Consider the following 21,916-nt stretch of genomic DNA (forward strand, 5'->3'; position numbering starts at 1 on the left):
GGCAACGAAAAGAACGAAAATTGGTGAAATAAGCACGACTACAGACACACGCGGTGTGATTTGTGGTGTCTATTCATGCCGCAACATCGGACGGAGCTCCTGTGGAAGGAGGCGGTGAAGTATGAGAAATAAGCAAGCGTGGGCAGGGGCACGGGCTGCGCAAGCCAGCACACACCGCGCACAAGAGTCTAAAAGGGATGATAAAAGGAAAGAAAACTCAACAAGTGCTTGTATGCGGCCCCTTCATGGTCATAAGTGCGTGTTTAGACACCATGCGAGTGCGCCCATACAGTAGGGGGTGAGAGAGGAGAGGACAGGTAATTCTAGTAGCTTCTGTGTGTGTGTGTGTGTGTCACTACGAGCGCATGCCCATGCCTCTCGGTGGGCAACGAAGTCTGGACGTTGTACACCAACCGCTTGCACACTCATGGCGGAAGACTAGCGCAGCAAAGTCAAGTGATGTTTTTTTTGGGGGGCGGGGGTCGTTTGCTTTCGCCCCTCTCCCTGAGAGCGCCAGTAAGCTGGGAAAGAGGCAGGGGACACATGAACACGGGAGAGAAAACGAGCGAACGAAGCAGGGACGATGTGGTTGTGGAAAGTGTGCGCGCATGCTTTCAGTGTGCGAGTGCGGTGCCTCAGATTGGCGCTGCCACTGCCGCCTCGTCGTGCGGCGCTCGCCAACACGTCTCTATCTCGCCTGAACTGTCTCCTCCTCCTTCCCTCGGTGGTGTCCGTGCTTGAGGTCTCGTGCATGTCCAACACCCGAACTTGGTCGCGTGGAAAAAAAAGGGGTTGGGAAGAGCGAGCAAGAAAAAGAGGAGGAGGGTAGGGTGAGGTGGCACGCAAAAATGCAACAAAGAAAAAGTAGACGACGTACCAGGAAGGTCATGCACAGAGAGAGGCAGAGACTCAGAGAGGATGGGGAAGCTTGCGAGCATACACAATGCTTAAAATAATCCATCACGCAGGCTCTCACATGCGCAGCGATACACATCAGCGCGCGTGTGTGCGCGCCAACGAACAGGAGAGGCAGCTGATACGCACAGCCGCCCATGACGAAAAAGCATCCCAGATATGAGGCTGACGAAAAAAAGAACACCCATTAACACGAGGAAGACGAAAAGAAGTTCACACATTGCGACCTCACTCCCTCCCCTCTGTGAGAGAGAAGGAAGGGAAACAGGTCAGTCATTATATACAGCCAAGAGAGTGTGCGTGCGTTCGCTTCCTGCTTGTCAGAGAAGAAAACGATGGAAAAGAGTGAGAGTGAGAGAGAGAGCTCTTGAGAGCAGTACCAATGCCAATCATACGAGTAGAACTGTCAAGCTGAACAAAAACCAGCGAAAAAAAATACCTACCGCACACGACCAGCACTACACGGGCAAAAAAAAGTGCCGTGCCGTATCTGCTCTCCTACCCCTTTTGACTGTACCTCGCGTAGAAGGCGCTTGCGGGACACGCGTGTGCTCACAGTGGCTGTGAACACACGCGTCGAACGAAGCACGAAGCGTGCGCACCACATGCCATGTGATCAAAAACAAAAAAATATATATACAACAGAGGCGTACAAAGTGAGCACGGATAAGTGCACACTACTGACGGTGAGCAATGCGCTATCACGCGAAACAGGGGGTGCCCGTAGCCACTTGCCGCAGTGAGTTCAGAGAAGTCAACGAGGGAAATAATCGGGGAAAAACACAAAGGGCGTAGCATGCAAACATACACACACACAGGGAGACAGAGGCTAGGGCACTTTCCCAAAAAGTACCTGGCTCACACACACACACACACACACACACAAACACACGCACTCAGAGCGCTACACAACCCCAGCGACAGCACGTTTTTCTTTCGTTTTTTCTTTTAAAAGGACATGACATGAGAGAGAGAGAGCGACACCGAAGACAAAACAAAAGAAAGGGACTGAGCACACATGCACACATGAAACGCAAGCATTCACGTTTGATTCGATTGCCACAGAGAAGGAGGGAGGTACGATGGCGATGAAAAGCATCGATTCGCCCAATACGCGAATAAAGAAACGAGAGGACCAGGAGAGAAGAGGGTGGGGAGAAAAGGGGGCAAGACGTCACAGAGGTAAGAAAAATGAAGGAGAAAGGGGGAGAACAACGACAACAGACAAAAAAAAGAGAGGATGGGGGACGTAGGAAGGGACAGTGGGAGGTAGGTGTAACAAAAACAGTTGTATAGATCCACGACAAGAACCACAGGAAGTGAAGAACCACAACAATATAGGGAAGTCCTTCAACACAGAAACAAGGACACAGAAAAGGATGGGGGATAGAAGAAACCAAAAAAAAGAAGGGAGAAGGAAGTAGTGAGATGGGACGTGGGGAGGAGGAAAGGCAAGGAGAACGGAGCCAGCTCTCCAAAGGAGATTTTGAGAGCAGCGACCCAATGAGATGATGCAGATGGCGCGAAATGAAGATAGCGAAACGGAAGAAAAAAAGAAAGCAGTGCGACACCATGACACAACAAGAGCTTAATGCGACCTCTCAGACATCTGCATGTAAAAGGCACCAACAAAAAAAAAAAACAGAAACATGAGCACATTGTCGTGTTGTTTTGCATTTTGTTTTTGCCTCCGTCATCACTTTAACTCTCTATCCTCGAACCCTGTGTGATGCGTCCTCCTTCGTTTTCGTTTTTCTACCCCTGACTCCTTCCTTTTTTTTTTTGCTAAGTAAAAGGAAAGAGGGAAGAGACAAACTGCGTGGCTGTTCCATTGTGGTCGTGGTTTTTTTTTCGTATTGTGCAGAAGGACGTGCTTTGATTGTCAGTCTTTTCTTTCTTCGTTGTGGATGGAAAAGGGACTTCGACACCGTCTCGGCGTGGATGTTGTCGTGCTTGACGAGCGCCTAACACAACGTCGCCACCAACACCGCCACCACCACCGCCTCCGGCTGCGCTCCTGTGTGGCAAAGGCACATAACAAAAACACAGGCGCTCCTAAGTGTGATCATACATAGTGATAGCAAAAAAAAAATGACCACAAGGGAAGAAAAGGTGAAAGAAAATACATACGGAGGTGGTTGGAGAAGAGCAATCAAAGGGCGGACGACCGAGCTCTCGATCTATACATCATATTGAGGTCGAAACAACAAAAACGGGGAAGGCGGCAGGGGTGCGCTGGAAAAGGGTTCCGAGGGAGGGGGAGAGGAGAAAAATAGAGAACAACACACAAACAAAAAGAGGAAAGAGGGATCAGAGGACGCAGAAACACGCTGCCACGCAAAAAGTAAGGGGAAAGGGAAGCTGTTTTAGGACGGCCCGCAAGGACACGCCTGCACATATGCACATATATGCAAAGAAAGCCGCCTTGAAGGGGGAGAGAAGGGGGGAGAGAGGGGGAGAGAGGGGGTGGGGGGGGGGCGCAAGACGAAGAGACAGACAAAAAAAAATGGAAAAAGTGTTTGGTAGAAACAACAACAACAAGGCGATTATGTCACGATGACAAAAAAACAAAGAGGAGGAAGCATCCGCGTAGGTTGCGGAGCGGAGGAGCTACATGGAAGGCATATAGAAGAGGAAGATGGAATGAAGGTGCAGAATTGGAAGCAGTTTACATGCGGGAAAACACGAAAAAAATTTTTTTCTGTTGTGGTTTGTTTTTAACGTCGGCAGAAGAGACAAACACACAGGAAAGAGATACACAACAGTTAGCGTCGCCGAAGACAGAGAAACTGGAAAAAAAAGAGCGAAAGAGAAGGCCCCTTCAAGTGTTCCAACAAAGAAAAAGGGGGAGAACGAAACACACACACACACACACACACACAGGCAAAGCACATGATAAACAGCATCAGCACGAGTCCGCGGAGAGAAATGAAAAGATGATTGCGATGAGAGATAGGGGAGGGGAAAGAGAGCTGTATCAGCACGAAAAAGTGGGAAAAGGGGAAAAGGGGGGGGGGAAGGGCTGTAGGAGAATAGAGGAACTGAACGAAGAGAGCACACACACGCACACGCACACGAGTGCAAGGGAAAATAGAGAAACAGAGGATCGGGGGAGGAAAGAAAATAGTTCCAAGGAGAAAGGACCAAACCAAAGAAAAGGGGCAAAGAAAGCAGGAGGAGGGGGAGAGCAAAAAAGATGCACAAACTCGCATAAACACGAAACATCACACACACAAGGCGGGAAGAGAGGAGTTCCAATGAAAAGAGCATCAGGAGGAGACTGGTATGGAAACGACGGAGAGGAGATTTGGAGCGACAAAAAAAAAAGTTCCAAGAAAAAAAGGCGTAGAAGCATGGACAATGAAGAATAAAATCACACGCAAAAAGATAAGGTGATACTGACAGATATGCACGCACCCGCACTCGCATACACACATTCGCACCTTCACGCCTATAGTCATCGAAGTAAAATATTTTCAAGAGAGGCTGTAAAAAAAAAAAGGGAATACATCCACTTTACTCGGAAAAACTTTGCTGTTGTTTGTTCGCCTGTTGGGGTAGGTATGCATTGCATCCTTATTTTTTTAGTTCTCAGGTGCTAAAGTCCTTCAAGCACGCAGGAACGCACGCGCACCTATCCACATAACTATCCGCTTCCCCTCATCCACTGCCCGCAACCACGCACGTTTTCACATGAGTGCATAGTGCCGCGCTCCAAGACGCTTATAAAAGCGATGACACGACAGAAAGAGCTGCAGGCAGAGAAGCTGGGAAACGAGCGAAGGAAGCGCCCATAACATCAGGGGTAACCACACAACACATGCACACATACACACATATATAGACATACATATATACACAACCCGTCTTCAAAAGAAAACAGAAACCGTGAGAGCATTATGTGTTTCTCTACAACGCGCACGCACACACACACACACCTTCCTCCACTCCTCTCCCGACAGCGACGAGCATGGGGGAGAGGGGAGGAAGAAACTCTCCCGCTCCATGTACTTCGAAAAGCGGGCTTAAACGATGCGAAAACAGAAAGCAGTGGAAAGCAGCCACATCAGGGCGAGCAGGAGTGAGCACCTGAGTCGCACGAGATAAAGTGAGAGCGCGTAGACGAGGGAAACGAGTTATGCGGGGCACGCATTTGTGTGTGCCTGGGCATGAAAAAGTTATTTTTTTGTCTGCTTCCCCTCTGTCATGCAAGTTCAAACGGATGTTCGCATGGGCTGTCTTCATGGCACGTCGCAGCGAAGACGCAAACACACACGCACAGAAGAGATGAGGAGTACATGGGCATTCTCATCTACGCTCGGCTTCATTTGTTGGCATCGCCTAGTCCTGCTTGCGCTGACCCACCTAGGCGTACAAAGATGGCCGTGACGTTGTCGCGCGTGCCCCGCCGCAGTGCCTCTCCCACAAGCTGGTCAGCGACGCTGTTGGCATCGGCCCCGCTCGCCATGTACGCGGTGGCCAGCTCGACAGCCTCGGCGTAAGACATTGTGTCCCACAAACCGTCGCACGCCAAAATCAAAAACTCATCGTCCTTCGCCAGCAACACTTCAGAAGTGTCGGCGACAGCGATGATGCCTGACGGTTTGCCGTTCGTGTATTCCTCAAGCTTGAACCCGGCATCTCCGACCGCGCGTGACACGGCAAGACTGCACATGCGCGGGTTGAAACGCGGGTGGCCCACCCTGCAGTTGAAAATGCACCCGCCAGCCTTCTTGACCCGCGTTGCCTCAGCATCGTTGCAGCTGGGGTTGTGCTTGACTGTCAACAGCACAGGCTGCCCCGCACGCGCGAGGACCACCTCGCAGTCACCAACGTTGCCCACCGTCAGCACCGATCCCTGGACGACGGCCGCGGCGCACACGCAGCCGGCAGAGCTCATGTCGTTGGTGTTCTGCCCTAAAAACTCGCGCTCCACCTGAGCGAATGCGTCGCTGATCGCCTTGCGCGGATCCGTCTTAAGGCACTCATGAGCGAGTGTAATTTCGTGCAGCCGGGCGCGGACGTATTCGGCACACTGGCGACCACCGTGCCCGTCATAGATGCCAAAGAAGCAAACCTCCGGCTCCACGACGGTCACATGTTCGTCCTCCATGCTCGAGCGGATGCCTTGATCGCTTGCCACGCCGACCTCCAGTACCGACTGGTGCTGCATTTCAGTCACCGAAGAAAATAAAGCACTGCAGAGCGGTGAGTGAGAGGAGATCTCCGGGATCTCCGGCGTGGTGAAGTGCTGAGCCGGCGTCTGCAGCTCTCGAGGGAGCAAGAGGTGGTACGACTCCGCCGGATGACATGTGGAGGAGTTAGCGGATACGTGATCCGTCTCGGAGTTCAGGTCAAAGCTCTCGTTGTTAAGATAACCGGACGGGAAGCAGCTGGAGCCCCCCGAGACGCGCGACTTTCCCTGTGGTGTTCGACTGTCGTGCGTCATGTCGACCGCTAGAACAGTGGCAACGGACCGATGCACGGGTCGGAGACTCATCACCTCTCAGAGTGGGCAGAAGGTGCGCTTGCGATGGAGGGGAAGGGTGAAAGAAAATGCCGAGGGTAGCGGGCTTGATGTTTGCGCGCGCGTTGCAAAGAAGAAGCCGTAGATGGAGGCTTCGGGGTAGGTGGGTGGGTAAGGGGGCCTTCCCGGTTTTTCTTGGAGTAGGCCAGGCGGTGATAGCGACGAGCAATGCCCCCTATACGTCCTGAACAGAAAACTAGCTGAGAGAGACAAGCGTAGCATACATAGAGGACAACTTGAAGACGACGCAAAGGCGAATGGAACAAAAAAAAAAAACAGAAAACGTTCCCGTCGAAAGCACCCGCAAACGCGTGCGCACGTGCAAGAAAAAAAAGACGAGATGCGGTGGTAACGGGGAGGAGACGGGGAAAAACGTACAGAGCGAAAGAGGGAAGGGCAGAGAGAAGGAAGAAGGAAGAAGAGGAAGAGACACTGAAGCGAAAAAGAGAGAAGGTTATTGCACAAAGAAGGGAAGCGAAGCTGGCGCAGCGATGTGGAGAACAAGAGGGGAGAGAAAAGAACAGGTACACGCACACGCACACACACACACACACAAACATGCAAGCGCGAGCACACGAGGAGACACAAGTGGGAATCCCTTTGTCTCGGCGACGTGGGGGAAGGAGGGAGTGCGGTGACGGAAAGGAACGAAAGAAAACCAATGGAGTGAGCACCGGTGGCGTGAAAAGGGGCAGAGATGAAAGAAAAGCTGTGTGCGCGCAGCTTACTGTGGCTGCATGTCACCTGGGACAGGAAAGCAGGGCCGGAGGAGGGATGGAGCTGCTAGTGGAGGAGAAAAGCGAGCCCAAGAGCACAAGAAAAAAAAAGAGAGAAAAGAGTTATGGAGATGGGTAGCGCCGTGATGAAGCTCGACTGTCGCATGGAGGAGGCGGAACTGAATGCGGTAAAGCAGGGAGGCGCTCACAACTGACTTTCGCGGTGCGGTGGAGACTCACCCATCGCCTGCAAAGTGCGGAGCGTTTGTGAGTGCATGCCGTGGGCAAAAATGCAGGAGAAGGCGCGCCGGGTTTGCTAGTCCTATTCTCAAGTTCCCATTTGAACTCCCGGCAAGGCGACTCCCCGACCTCAAAGTCCCCTTACGCACAACAGCACCTCACCTCTCGTAATTCGGCTGCTCCACGTAGCAAACACCACACGCAAACGCCCCTGAGCATGAAAGCCGCCCTCCCGCATCTTTTCCACAGAAGCACGTCATTGTCGCGCAAGACGAATTGTCGCATCGCGACACGTTTCGAGGGCGGGGAAAAGGACGCGAAAGCGATGCAGGCTCTTTCCCTATCGGCATCACTCTCACTGCGACATCCGCGGTAGCGCACGCATGCATGGTAGTGCATTTCCTATGCGACTCGAGAGTTGTTTCTGTTTTGGTTTCTGAGGGGAGTGTTTTATGTGTGCGCATGCTTCTTTCGAGTACTGGAAGAAGATGGGTGACAACCAAACAAACGCGAAATAATACGGAAAACGGCCCAAGCTGAGACGGGGCGGCAGTGGCACATCGACGGTGCAGAGAGATGGAGAGAAGAAGATTGAGCAACAGTAAAAGAACAAACAAAAAAGGAGACGGGGGGGTAATGACGCTCTTCTTCCTTTTCGAAATTCTTTTTTGTTGTGTGTGTGGGGAGGCGTTTGCTCCTCCTCCTCATCGTTGATACGGTTATCGACGTCGCCAGTGTCTGAGGCGATGAAGAAGAAAAGCCTCGAAACCAAAATAAAAGACGGCGAGAACAAGCGCGAGAAGGAGAGCAAAACGAACAAAAGAAACCAGAGAACCAGAGAAAGGAAACACACACACACACACACAGACACACACAGACAAATAAAAAAAGGAGCACGCGCAAAAGTGTGCGGAAGCAAATGGAAACAAAAAAAAGCGAGGAGGAGAAGGTCGGATCGCAGTCGTACAGAGATAGAGAAAAAAATAATACTAATAGTAATCAGACATCATATATATATATATATGTTCATGACAAGCATCAACGCGCACAAAGAATGCACATCTATGCACTCTATAGACCCGCTACCTGCAGACACATGCGCACGCACACAGAAAAACATTACAAACATAACCACTTCTGTGCTGCCCTTCCCTCCTTACCCTCCCCTCCCCCGTCCGAAAGCCGCAGACGCAGGTCCAGGGTATTTTGTCTTTTTCTTCATCGTCGAGTTTCTACACTTTGCTTCTGCTTGTGCGCCTTTGACATGTTCTTCCGCCGCTGCGTCTCTATCCCCCGCCTCATCAACAAAAAAGAAAAGCTGTAAGAGAGCAAGAAGGAAACTGTGTTCTTCTCGGGCAAGCGAGTCACCAGCTCTTCACAGAACAGCTGAGCAGTCATCAAAGACACGCGCCTAACTGGAGCAGCCACATTTGCGCGAGGGCTAGAGATCCTTCAAGCAGCTCCCTAACCCCCCCTCCGTTTTTTCAAGAAAAGCGGTCTTGCGTTCTCATGGCCATCGAAGTCGCGGACGTCATTACTACAAGCACACATGCATACATGCACGCCCTAAGGCGTTCCACCACAAATCGCAGCCACAACTACGCTGTGCCTGCCAAAACCAACAAAGAAAAAAGGAGGAGCACGAGATAGAAAGGCATCCTACACGCACACACGCAGATGTGCTCGTAACAGAACCGCAAAGTTATACCTAGCCGCCTCTAGTATCCCATCATCATACACACGCAGAGAAAGAGAGAAGGGAGAGGGAGGGGGGCGAAAGGAGAAAGGCACCGGAAGCAGAAGAGAGCCATGAAAACGAAAGGAACACACACACACACACAAAGGGAAATAAACACACACACACAAGAACGAAAGAGGTAAACAAGCTCAACCGTTTCGCCATTCGTTCACACACGCTCGCGCATATGCGTACTCTCCTCGCCTTTCATAAACCGCCCACGTGTGCACGGCTTCTTTCGTGGGCGTCGCGTTTCGTTTCCTTTTGCCTCGCTGCCCCCCCCCCTGCCCACCACCTCTTCCACCTCGCCATCACATGAGACACGAAGCGACGGCAAGAAAGCAATCGGTGTCGGGAGGATGGACGGCAAAGAAAAGAAAGACGCAACAAAAGAGGAAAGAGCAGCGCGCGGGGAAGGAAAGGATGAAGATGACACAGATACGCACACACACACACACAGACAGATCTACACAGGCATCGAAAAACAGCTTGCCTCGGCGCAGGGCAAAGAAAACAGCCATCCCTACCCTCTCTCTATCTCTTTACATCGCTGCACCTCTCTACACGCCTCCCCCCCCCCGCTCTCATAAAACCAGCCTCCGCTTCCCACTTTCCCTTCACCAACCACTTGTTACTCACTTTTTCCCCGACATCCTGAGAAACAAACGAAAACTAAGCGTGAAAACCTGGTCAACAGACGGAACAGTGGCCAAAACAAACCACAGCGGAGAAGGCGTGTGGGCGGGGTGCGCAAAAAAGAGGGAGGAGGGAAGAAGAAAGCTGAGCAGTCCGATAGAGGCGCTTGGTGCTTGCGACGGGGGTAGCGGAAAAGGGTACAGCCGGGAAAAGGCTGCGGTAGTGGGGAAAAGGGAGTTTGGGACCGTAGTCACTTCTCATCTTCTGTTTTCGGTGCTCACGCGATGTCTGCCAGCGCGCACTGATCGGCAACAGAACCTTTCCGGCCATCTGTACCTTCGCTGTCTTTCCACTTCTTAACCCCCTCACCGACCCCACACAGGCATTCCCTATAATGTGTCTGCCATTAAAGGATCTCACATAGACACAGAGAGCTACAGAGTCTCCGCCCTCGAGGCTGCCCTTCTTCTTCCGTTCGTATCACATGCGTGAGGTGGCTTATTAACTTCTTTGTTCTCCTCTTTGGGGGAGAGAAAGAGGGGTATTTGAAGTCAAGAAGCGAGGTTTCCGAAGACGTTCGCGCACGCCTTGCGTGTGTATGTGTGTGTATGTGTGTGTGTGTGCGTGTGTGCGTGTGTGTGTGTGTGTGTGTGTTTGTGTGTGTGTCGTTGTCGCACGGCACGACTAAGGTTCTTCGGAGAGGTTGCGCGTTGAGGTCGATACAGCCGCTTCAGGCACAAACTCGCGCGTGCTCAGAGGTCCCTCCCGACGTGTCAAGTGAACCAGCATGGCAGTAACATTATCAGTGCTCCCTTTCGTGAGAGCTGCCTGAGCTAACTCCTCGGCGATACACTGCGCCGGCACGCCTTCCCGTAATCGTTGGGAGCAAAAGTCTACTACCTCTGCGTATGTCATGACATCCCAGAGTCCGTCACAACCGATCACGAGAAACTCATCCTCATCCGTCAGTCGGGTAACCGACGTCTCCGGGACAGCGATCACTCCGGAAGGCTTACCATCCGTGTACTTGGCAAGCTTGAAGCCTGCGTCTCCGATGGCACGCGTCACGGCAAGACTAACGACCGCCGGGTTGTAGTTCGGGTGTCCTACACGATTGTGGCACACCTTGCCCCCTACAGACCGAATTCGCTCCTCCTCGCTCGGGTTACTGGCGATGTTGTGTCGCACGGTGAGAACTACTGGCTTTGCGTTGTGCGAAAGCACAACTTCGGCGTCGCCCACGTTCCCTACCACAAGCTTGTCGTCTATGATCAGAGCGACCGCGCAGACGCTGCCAGACTCGTTCGTCTCCGCCTCAGAGCGGGCGAGGAAGGCTCGGTCAGCCTCCACTATGCCATCGACGATGGCCTTCTCGGGATTAGTCTTCACCTCTGGATGGCCGAGGATGAGCCCGTGTAATTGGTCGCGGAGGTACTCCGCACATTGGGTGCCGCCGTGACCGTCGTAGACGCCGAAAAACGGAATCCCCTCGGACAGCATCGTATGCTGATCCTCCATCGTCTTGCGGGTGCCCTGCTCGGCGGTCGCGCCGTAGTCTACGACAACGAAGGCGGTCTTGCGCAAGCTACTGTGGCGGCAAAGGGGGTGCAGCGTCGTCGAGTTCTGCCGCGACGGCGCTGCGGAGCTCGCATTGGAAGGAACAACCACGTGGTTAGCCTGATGGCCCTTGCCGTGACTGCCGTCGCAGGCCGGCTGCGGTGCGGACGCATCTTCTACACCTGGGGAATGGGGTGACGCTTGCGGGTGTATGCCAGTCTTTGCCGAGTCGCGCGGTCTCGTCGGTGAGCTCGCTGGCAGTGGCGAGAGAAAATTCGGGTGTTTGCCCACAGATGTACTACTGCTTGTAGAGCTGCTCTTGTTCACGGGAACTGTCGGCGGTTTCTGCTTCGGACGCAGGATAGACTTCTTCTTCGCAGAAGCAAAGGCTGTTGTCGCGCCGGCGGAGGCTGGCGACTTGGGCGAGTGAGGTGAGTCGGGTTTCCGCGTCGCTGTCGCGTCGCTCTTCTTCTCTGCCGGCATGCTTTGGCACGTCGTCGGTACGACAGAGAACGAATATTAAAAAGGACGTCGCCTAAAGGACGTATGGATGTCGCACAGAGAGACGCAAAACTGTTCCAGCGAGGAAGGAAGGAAAAGAAGGAGACGACGCTGCGGAAAAGAGATTACGAGGACACCAACGGAGGCACACAACGAAGAATAAAAAGAAAAGAGCGGTGTAATACAGAGAGAGCTTTATATGTATATGCGTGTCTGAGTGGGTTTTGGAGGGAGGGAGGGAGGGTTCGAGTAGAACGCGGGCGAGGAGTCGAGCAAATAGGAAGAAGCGACAACACAGAAAACGAAAAAAGTAGCAAAACGCCACCAGGCAGCAACCAAGGACGGACGACGGTGCCCAACACAGAGCTGGGAGAGAGAAGGAAAGGGGCAGAGGCGGCGAAGAGCGAAAACCAAAGTACGAAACAGCCCGGGCGGCACACGGCCACGGGAAACGAAATCCGCAAGACCCGCTGCCCAGTAGGACACCCTTCGCCGCGTGCTGCTGTGCGATAGCCACGTCGCTAGAAGGAGAGGTTGATGGCTGCGTGGGGTGATAGAGAAATGAAACACGCAGCCAGCCAGACAGAACAGAGACAAAGGGGTGGAGGGTGACGCAACAGAGCAAACGCGGTTGCCACCAAGTGAAACACGCGAGAGAGGGACCGCGGCACTGAGGGGGACTAAGGGAGAAAGGAAACCAAAGCAGCGTGCGCTGCTCGCTTCTTTTGAGTAAATGGATGTGCGGCGGCAGGATGGAACAAAACGATGCGCGGGACGTGCTCCCGCCTCGGTTTTCCGTCGTTCTTACGCTGTAGTTGTGGTGGTGGTTTGCTGACGTCCCTACAAGAACTGCTCACCTTCGTGCTACTCGCGTCGTGCGCGAAGATCTCGATTGCCAAGTTAATGCCGATGAAGGAATGATGATGGGAGACAGAGAGGATGGGAAGAAATACGTGTCGCTTTTTTATCGTTTTGCTTGCCGTACATGGGCCGTGAAGAGACGGCCTGGCGTAGTGCGCCCCCACCCTTTTTTCTTGTTCGTGGGGGAAGGGGTTTCACTGCTCCACCTTTTTCCGGATACACGCGCGCAGAGGACGGCGACGTCACAAGACAACTTCTACGTTCTTATTTTTTGTTGTTCGGCGAGAGATCTCTGCGTCCTCTTGTCCTTCGCTTCGCCTTCTACGTTCGCGCTGTTGCGAAGATCCTTCCCTGACACCGACTGTGGACTGGCGAGTTTTTGCGAGACGGTGAACACGGGATGGAAAAGGGAGTAGGCAAAGAGCAGTGGCCAACTGCAACGGCGGCTGCAGCCACTCTGGTTTCACAGACACGCACACACCCACGCTCGCTCGCAGCGGCGATGATGGCAAAGCCGGAAAATACAAATGAGAAGCAAAAAGTGAGAGGAGAATATGATAGAAGCGTACAATGGTGTGCATACGTGTGCACGCATCTTCACCGTGTCACAACTCGACAGAGGGCGGGAGAAAGATTACAGAAGCAGAAAATCAGAACGCGACACTCGTGTGGGAAACAGAGGCAAGGGACATGGTGGAGGTGGCGGACGATGAAGCGACAGACAACATCGTTCCCGCATGGAGACGGCACAGCAACCCAAAGGTGCTTCTCCCTGCAGGAGAAAGGGAGGGATGATGAGCGTACAAGCGGTTTTGGCTCGATCGTTTCACCGAGCACTTGGATAAAAAGGATGCATTTTGTCACGCCTCTCACAGTTTTTCGAGTCACCTACACCGCCACCACAGTTCCATTGCAGTGCCCATCCAGCTCGCCTTCCCTCGCGGTGAACGCGAGGGAGTGGCACAGACACGCACACATGCACTCACCTGCGCAGTCCACTACGCCGGTACCACAATGACGCACCCTCTGTTTCATGTATTTTCTTGTGCTTTGCTTTTTTTTCGTGGTGCTTCTTTCCTCGAGTGCGATCGTGTCGAGGACTACAATAGAGAGGTGGATGTGCTGTGTAGAGGCAGCAGCCCACAAATTCTTCCTCAAGTGTTCACCACTACGCGAAGCACATGAACACGTGCACGCAGACACAAGCATAGATTGAGAGGCACGATCCAAGCTCTACCTGGTCCTCCTAACCCACTCGGCCTCCAGCCGCGCGACCATACCGTGTCGCCGAAAGGAAAACCCTGACACCTCGCCTCTGGCTACCAAGGAACACAAACAACAGCAAAAAAAAAGGTAACAGACGTGAAGCAAAAGACATTGTAAGCGCAAGGCAGTGACGCAAACCGGCAGCGCCATAATGAAGCCACGTGAGTGTGTGTGCTTGGGGGGGGGGGGCGAAGCGAGGAATGATAAAGGGGAGGCAACGAGGGAAAGAGCAGCACAGAACGAAAACAAAGAGGAGTCACAGTAATGACACACGCATGTGCATACACATACACGCAGACACACGCACACAGAGAGAGGGGGGGGCATAAAGAGATGAACCTCACATCATCACCAAAGCCCAACTCGCGTGACAAAAAAAGGAAAGAGGATCATCAACAACTAAAGGAAACTGGTGTGAATGCGTGCTCGCGCAGGCATGTGTGCGGTAGCGTTCGCCTGTGCACGCCTGTGTCTGGAGGAACAGCACAGCCCATAGGTCACGGAAGGCGAAAGAGCGACGAGAAACCCAAAAGAGGACGCATGCGCGATCGTCCGCATTCGCTGGAACGCGGCGCTGCTGCCACGAGGTGGGAGAGAGAAGCCCATACCAGCACGCACTTCACATGCGTGACTCGAGGATACGTGTACACAACTCTACACACGGCTCGGGTGGCATGCTGCAATGCAAGTCCATCTCCCAGCAGCTGTTGAAGTAGGCGCTAACTGCCGCCTCCTCGAACGCGCTGGGAATTACTCGCAACACGTCGATCAAATTACGAGTGGGGCACGCCTGTAGCACGACAGAGCTGCTGCCAAGGATCGCAGTGCACTTGAGGGCGTAGATGCGAAGAAGGTAGCACCACTCGGTGAAGACGCGCTGACGGATCGATGGGTCGCTTTCGGCAGTCAAGTAGAGAGTGCGAGCCGCAATCGGGTAACGGGCGGAGCGGAAGATGTCGGTGAAACGGCACCCTTTGTACTCTTTGAATACTTGCTTTGCGGGTGTCGAAGGGGTGGTGGTGGTTTCTGCGGCCTCCAGCTCAGCGCGCACGCCCGCTTGCACCGTCTGCTGCAGCTCTATACACGCCAGCCGGCTTCGTTTCAGCTCTTCCAAATACCGACCTACGTAAACCCACAAATCATTACGCACCACGTTGTCGTCAGCCTCGCCGAGATCAAAGGCGGCAATGAACTCGATCAACACGCACGCGTACGGAATCAGCAACAGCGTCTCCAGCACAGCGTTTTTGGAGGTTGCGATGAAGGCCGGCGACGCTGCGACAGCGGCTGTGGAGGAACACCTGCTCTGCAGAGCGCCGTCGCCCGCTGAGGCGGCCGCGCCAGCAGCAGCTGCAGGTGACGCGGGCTCCGTGTGAGACACGACGTCGTGCGAACCCACCATTCCGTGCTCGTGCGATGTAGCCATAACCGACTTGAGAAACCGCACCGCGCGGGCATCTCGGGTGACGAGAAAATAGAAGCTCACACCAAGCAACACGTGGCGCATGGCGCCCGATACTTCGAGGCAAACGTTCCGGTCCGCCTCGCAAGTACTGAGGAGGCGCTGAAGCTTACCCAGGAGGCCGTGCGTGAGGCAGCCGAAGATGGTGGAGCGGATCTGCAGCATTATCGCACTCGCCAACTGCACCGATGTGGCGGAGAGTCTGGATAGGGACACTTGTACCGGGGTTTTGCGCGCCGCCGGCGTCTGATGCAGCTCCACCCAGCCAGCGGTGCGCTTAAAGTGCACCACATCCACGACGCCGGCCTGCTGAATCTCATGCACCAGGCCTGCCACAAACGGATTGCTCTGCCGGACCTCCGTTGGGATCCATTGATACAGCCTTTCCGCGTAGTTCACCGCGTCCTTGGAAGACGGCGCGTCGGGGACGCTGGGCAGGCTGTCCAACGCATCCATCGTCGCCAAGGACGGCGCAGCCCAGACAAAGTCGTAGCACACCCGCAGCACCTCATCGACGTAGTCGTTGCGGAGCATGCGCATGGTGATGTTGGTCGACTCCACGAGCTCATTCAGAACTTTGCACGCCAGCTCCAGCAAGTGCGCGTGATCCTTACATGCGAGTAGCATGCCCTTGAGCGCTAAGTAGACAAGGAGTCGATAGTCAAAGCGGTCGAACTCGTAGCCGCCAGACATCGGTGGCGACACCAGATCCGCGTCCCCAGGCACGTGCGTCAGCAGTGTCGTCAGCATTGGTCGCACCATGCCACTGAACAGCGAGCTCCGCACCTCCGCATCGAACAGGCCCGCATACTGCGCCAGCAACGCCCATATCGACGAAAGAGCATGTGCTCGCACCCGCACGGAGCTATGCACGACGACGATCGGCACCATTCCCTCGAACAGCGACATCCATAGGTGGTACTTCGTCTTGCTGGTAAAGGTCATGGGCTTCTGTAGGAGCGCGTCCAGCGTCAGGGGCTCCGCGGCGAGCGTCACTCGCGACAGGTGCTTGCCCAGCATGTGAGACGCTGCCAGCTCATGCTCCACTGTGAGATAGCGCGTGGCCCACCGCGTGACGGCGTCTGCCGTCTGTACTTCTAGTGGCGGGGCCTCCAGCCCGTATTGCAGCCAGTGGCCACACGCAACAAGGTACGAAATGGCGCGCAGCGGCATGCTCTCCTCCACGCCGGAGCAGGCAAATGTCGTCAAGCAGAAGATCAAGTCGCTAAAGCAGTCCTTCACGTAGCTGATGTGCCGCAGTATCACACCCTCGCAGATGGACCAGGCGGACGGCGCCACCTCTGGAATGGCCGCGGCGTGGCTGAGGCACGAAAAGACGACGCTCCAGCCACTTGCCAAGTGTTCGGCACGGAAGTCGATCACCTCGGAGAGAATCGTCATCACCTTCTGCCGGCAGGCGACGTTTTGATTTGACATGAGAATCAACTCGAACGGCTTCAGCACCTCCTTCTGGAAAGAATAGTTGAGCAGCTCCTCGCGCATGAGGTAAGTCAGCGCAACGAGCCGCAGACCATCCAAGGAGGACAAGGCAATCTCGCTGCTGCGGCGGCAACCTGCTAGCGTAAACACCTCACTCGCATGCGCCCACAACTCGCGCCACTGCAGCCGGCTCAAGAAAGAGGCACAAATGCTGACAAAGTCGAACAGTTTAGTTAGCGAGAAGGTGCGGGTGTACTGCAGCTCCATCTCACACACCTTCACCAAGCCGCTCGTCATCTCCAGCTGCACTCGCGGTGGGTACTGCGTGGCGTCGAAGAGGCGGTCAAGCCATAGATCCACTTGACACGTTGGGACAGAGCGAAGCCCCAAAAGTATAGCTTTGCGGTTGTCGCGAGAGGCGCGGTCGACGATGCTGGCAGGTACATCGTCGAGAGCGCCGAACCAGAGATCCGCACGCTGCTGCTGCTGCTGCTCCGGAGCCGTCGTTGCGGCGGAGATACTTCTCGTGTTATTGTTGCTCGTATCGAGCACAGTGGAAGCCGAAGAAGCGGCCGGCTTTGTCGCGGAATCCGGTGGCTTTGGAAGCACCAGACTACTTTCTTTGGACACTGGTGTCGTGTCCAGCAGACGGCGCGCCTGGCGCTGCCACATACCCTCGATGCCGTTCGCCAAGGCATCCACGAGCGACATCGCCTTGTAGGCCGCCTGCCACCCACGCGCATTGAAGGAAGAGCCGCATTGCACAAACAGATTGAAAAATGTCGAGAGCACCTGCAAGCGCGTGAAGGGGATCGTCGACTTTATCGTCACGCGTGAGCTAGGCACCGCCTTCACGACGACGACGGAGGTCAGACGAGTCATCTCGAACATGTGCTCCAGCAGCTTCTCTGTGTGGGAAACGTTGCCGAACGCGCAGCAGACGCGCACGGTGTTCTGCAAACCGAGGAGAATGGTGCTGAAATAGCCAGCGCTTTGCGTGTCCTCCAAGTAGGCTGTCACCGCCTCGTACTCCGCCCCAGCCTCCCGCTCGCTCCCGGGCGGTGACGGCGACGAGAAGGGCTGCGGTCGCACGTATTTCTCCGAATCCTCCAGCAGCTGCTGCAGAGCCAGCACGACAATGTGACACACCACATCTACCGACACTTCCCACATAGGAAGGGCGTTCTCGATGCTCGTCGCCGTTACGAACATGGCGTGGTGCGCCGCGTCGTTGGTGGAAGCCTCTTGTAGCGCGCTCATCACCTCTTTCAACGTCGCGCGCAACTCCTGCTGGTACATTTCCTCTCGCTTGCGCCGGGCTGAGTTGAACAGCGCGTTGCCGGCGGCATCCATGGGTAGCAAGACTTTGTCCGTGATTGCTGCCGCGATCGGAGAGAGGTGGCGCAGCAAGGGAATAGAGTCCAGCAGGTTCGTCGTCAACTTACTGCTACGTCTGCCTCCGGCAGATCCGCCCGCCGCGGCCGCGGCCGACGCGTGCACCGACGACTGAGTGCCGCACTTCGGCGACGACCGCAGCACGATCTCCTCCCCACTGATGCGGTCGTAGATGCCACCGAGTATGGACGGGTCGATGTCGTTGCCCTCGTCGATGCCTCTGTTATTCTGCAGAAAGCCCTCCTTCGTCATCTTGTTTTTGATGTGCGGGCTGTGAGCGTCGGTGTTGAGCATGCAGATGGAGAAGGATAGAATGAAGGCGGTGTCTGCAGAGCCGAAGATGCCGGGGTTTTGACGGCAATACTGCGCCGCGAACAGCTCCATTGTTTTGTCCACGACCTGCGCCTCGCCCAAGAGCTTGAAGCCGCCGAGGAAGAGACGCAGTGCCTCGTCCAGCGTCTTGCCAGTGAAGTCGTGTAGCCCAATCCACTCCTCGAACACGACACGCGACGACGGACGTCGAAGGCACTTGGCAAAGTAGTCGCCCAGCACCATCTTGTCAAGGTAGTCCTCCTTGCCACGCAGAAACGCTGCCACCTTCCTAGCAGAGAGGAGCATGGCGTCATCCACGTCACTCGTGATGGCTGCAGTAGACGTCGCTGCCGCTTCCACAGGGGCGGGGGACGCGGCGGCAGCATCAACGTCACCGTCGCCCGACACCTGCTGCTTCCTTCTTGACACCGCATTGGAATATGATGGCGCCTCTGCATCGTCATTGCGAAGCCCATCCGAGGTGCTTGTGTTGGTGGTGCCCGTGGCTGTGGTGGGGATAGCGGCAACCCCTGCTCTGTCGCTCATTGGAAACTGCGCCCCGATAGCCGCCGGTGGCCCCGGTGTTGCACTGACCGCCTGATCGGCGCTCTCGAGGATCAGCGCTGAGTTTTCCAAGTACTCGATGGCCGCATCTGGGGTTGCCTTCTCATTGAACAGATCGAGGAATTTCTTGAACGCATCCTTGTACCGTCGCGCCTGCAGGACGGCGTCGACGTGCGCGGCCGCGGCGAGGCCACCGTTGCTGCCGCTGCCACTCATCGGTGAACCCATCACCTCGAAGCCACACAGCAGTGCGTGCGTCCTACCGTGCCGCAGTCCGTCCTCACTCAGGCCGTGCACGAACGGCGAACAGCCGGCGAGCTCGTGGGGTGCCGTATCTGTCGTCGCGCCGTCTCGACACGCAGCCCCGTTGCTGGGTGTGCCGGCGTGACCGTCCTCCTCCTGATCGCATTCAAAGCGCTCGATCCACTGAATATTTGAGTCGGACACCTGCAACAGGCTTACAAGTGCCTTGCGACGAAGTGGTTCTGGCACGTCGTACTCCAGCCGCACCGTCAGAACCCTCTTCAGCTCAGCGAAGAGATTGCTGTTGCACACGTGCTGCGCCGGAGGCATGGCAAGCGCGCCGAGGTAGTGGATCATCATCTCGAAAAAACTTTGCGAGTGCGTGTTGCAGTCGTAGTTCAGGAAGAGCCCAAGCAGGAGCTGCGGCTCCTCGATGTACGACCCGAAGGCCTCAAGCACGAGTAGCTTGTGCTCCAAGGAGGTGAAAGAGGAGTCTAGCACACGGAAGTACACGTGACGGAAGACCGTGCTCGTCTCGCTTACCATCTGCGGACCAAAGCGCAGGCAGCAGCTTAAGAGTACGTTGATGGAAAGCCGAAAGATGTCCAGGTCCGCGGAGATCGACGTGCGAATCGCAGCAGGCACGACAACCTGACGCAGCAGCTGGACAATATCTGGACTCTTGCGGAACTGCGGTCCGCCGTTCACGATACTGTGCAAGAGAAAACTCAGAGCCGTCACCAGCATGTGCTCATCCAGCGACGCGGCAGAAAAGCTCGTAGGGGAGGCACCCTCTTCTGTGGCGTTGCCGGAGGCTCTGCGAAAAGCCGCCGGCGCCGCACCGTCACCTCCGGCGCAGTTGACCGGAGCGTCGCGATGATACTCGCTCGCCGACGCCGCCGCGACGCTCCCTGACAAGATAGACGAAATGCCAGAAAGCGGCGTCAGGCGAGCAATGTGGCCGCACAACTCCAGCAGCAGAAGCATGTCCGTCACCCCACGGAGCCGTCGAGGCGGCGACGCCGCGGTCAGCGCGGCTGCGGTCGGCGTTCCCGCTTGGCCACACACAGGCGGAACCACAAGTGGAGTCGCAGCCGCAGCGATAGTGGAGGATGTGGTCGAAGGCGGTTTTTCTGCCGTCGGTTCACGTGCGTTGTCTGGCGTTTCCCCGTCATCTGTCCCTGTGCACTCTAGAGGCGGGTCTGTGAAGGATGGACCCGTCGGCTTGCCTGCCGAGATGGAGGTCACCGCAGTTGGCAAAGGCATGAGCGGTGGGCCGGCTGAAGAGCTCGACGCAGAGTGCGAGGCGGTGGTTTGATCCTTCGAGCTGCCATCCGCATCGCTCCCGTCGTCGCCGTCAGAGACTCCCTGCTCGACATACTCGGACAAGGCGCGTGTTATCGCATGCAGCGCCTTCTGCGCCTCGTCTATGAGGATGGGCGACACCCCTGCTGATCGGGAGCAGAGCTCAAGCAGGGCGCGGAACACGCTTACTAGGCGGCCGTCATGCACGGACAGTTGCAGTGGCTGAAACGCAGAGGGCTGAATGTTGGTGCTTGCCTTTCGACTGAGGCGGGGTGCAGCAGCAGCCTTGAGCGCGACAATCATCACGAAGTACAGCCGGTCACACGACTCCTTCGACTGCACTGTGTCTACCGCCGCCAAGACCGCGTCTACGAGGCAGTCACGCACGTTTTGGCTCAGACCCACAGTGTCTGCAGGCACGGATGTGATTTCGCTAGATGCCGCGTCCGGCGCGCCAGCGCCGCTTGGCGACGGGGCACGCTTCCTTCCACCCAGCAGCTTCGAAAAAAACACCTTGGCCCCTTTTGCAGTCGACTCGGGTACCGCGAACGTGGGGACCGGCGCCACCAACTCCGACGGCAGAACTCCACTTGTCAAAACGACTGCAGCCCACTCAAGCGCTGCTGTCAGAATGCGCACCGAGTTGCGAGCAAGGCCTCCATTTTCGCCCATGATCGCCATACGGCAGGCGTACGCCAGTTTGCTGAGCTCCTCGTCATTACACAAGAACCGCTGGAGCGGACTGCAGGCGGTGGTAGTCGCAGGTACAGGCGTCGAGGAGCTGGAAGGGGCAGACAGCAACGCTGCAACGGATTGTGTCGCCTCTGCGGTCTCCCGGCTTGTTGTACTGACCACCTCGGCCCCCTCCGTCCGCTCGCCGCCTGTGGGAGACGGCTTTGCACCAGACAACTGCGGCGCCGACGCGCTACAGGACGGCGTGGCAGCGGAGGGCACTGGCAGGGACGCGTTTGCCCGCTGGGACGGTGCCGACTGCGTCGAGAGCTGGTCCTGGTGCTGGCGAGACTCCTGTGCGAGGCGCTTCAGCGTCTTGCTCACAGCGGACAGTATTGTTCGTTCCCTCGTGTCGCTCTTCATCTCCGCCAGAAGACGTCCACACGCGTCCAGTATCTCTTCAATGCCTTTCTCCATGTCTACCAGTGGCAGAGCAGTGAAAGAATAGGCCGACTGAATCCCAGACGCAGTGATAGAATCCGAAAAAAGAAGGCCAGAGGGGAACG

General features: G+C 55.6%; 4 protein-coding genes across 4 annotated transcripts; all 4 read right to left on the reverse strand.

Moving 5' to 3' along the window:
- Nucleotides 1-5,239: 5,239 nt before the first annotated feature.
- On the reverse strand, nt 5,240-6,415 carry LMJF_34_2500 (protein phosphatase 2C-like protein; the record flags this gene model as incomplete). The annotated part of the gene is made up of 1 exon (XM_001686300.1): nt 5,240-6,415. One exon carries the CDS (start codon nt 6,413-6,415, stop codon nt 5,240-5,242), a length of 1,176 nt encoding a protein of 391 aa, XP_001686352.1.
- A 4,041-nt stretch (nt 6,416-10,456) lies between these two features.
- Nucleotides 10,457-11,812, reverse strand: LMJF_34_2510 (protein phosphatase 2C-like protein; the record flags this gene model as incomplete). The annotated part of the gene is made up of 1 exon (XM_001686301.2): nt 10,457-11,812. One exon carries the CDS (start codon nt 11,810-11,812, stop codon nt 10,457-10,459), a length of 1,356 nt encoding a protein of 451 aa, XP_001686353.2.
- Nucleotides 11,813-12,933: 1,121 nt separating this feature from the next.
- Nucleotides 12,934-13,272, reverse strand: LMJF_34_2515 (hypothetical protein; the record flags this gene model as incomplete). The annotated part of the gene is made up of 1 exon (XM_001686302.1): nt 12,934-13,272. The coding sequence occupies one exon, from the start codon at nt 13,270-13,272 to the stop codon at nt 12,934-12,936; it is 339 nt and encodes a 112-aa protein (XP_001686354.1).
- A 1,304-nt stretch (nt 13,273-14,576) lies between these two features.
- Nucleotides 14,577-21,827, reverse strand: LMJF_34_2520 (conserved hypothetical protein; the record flags this gene model as incomplete). The annotated part of the gene is made up of 1 exon (XM_001686303.1): nt 14,577-21,827. One exon carries the CDS (start codon nt 21,825-21,827, stop codon nt 14,577-14,579), a length of 7,251 nt encoding a protein of 2,416 aa, XP_001686355.1.
- Between the last annotated feature and the right edge of the window lie 89 nt (nt 21,828-21,916).

Source organism: Leishmania major, chromosome 34 (genome assembly GCF_000002725.2).
Source record: "Leishmania major strain Friedlin complete genome, chromosome 34".
NCBI classification, from domain to species: domain Eukaryota; phylum Euglenozoa; class Kinetoplastea; order Trypanosomatida; family Trypanosomatidae; genus Leishmania; species Leishmania major.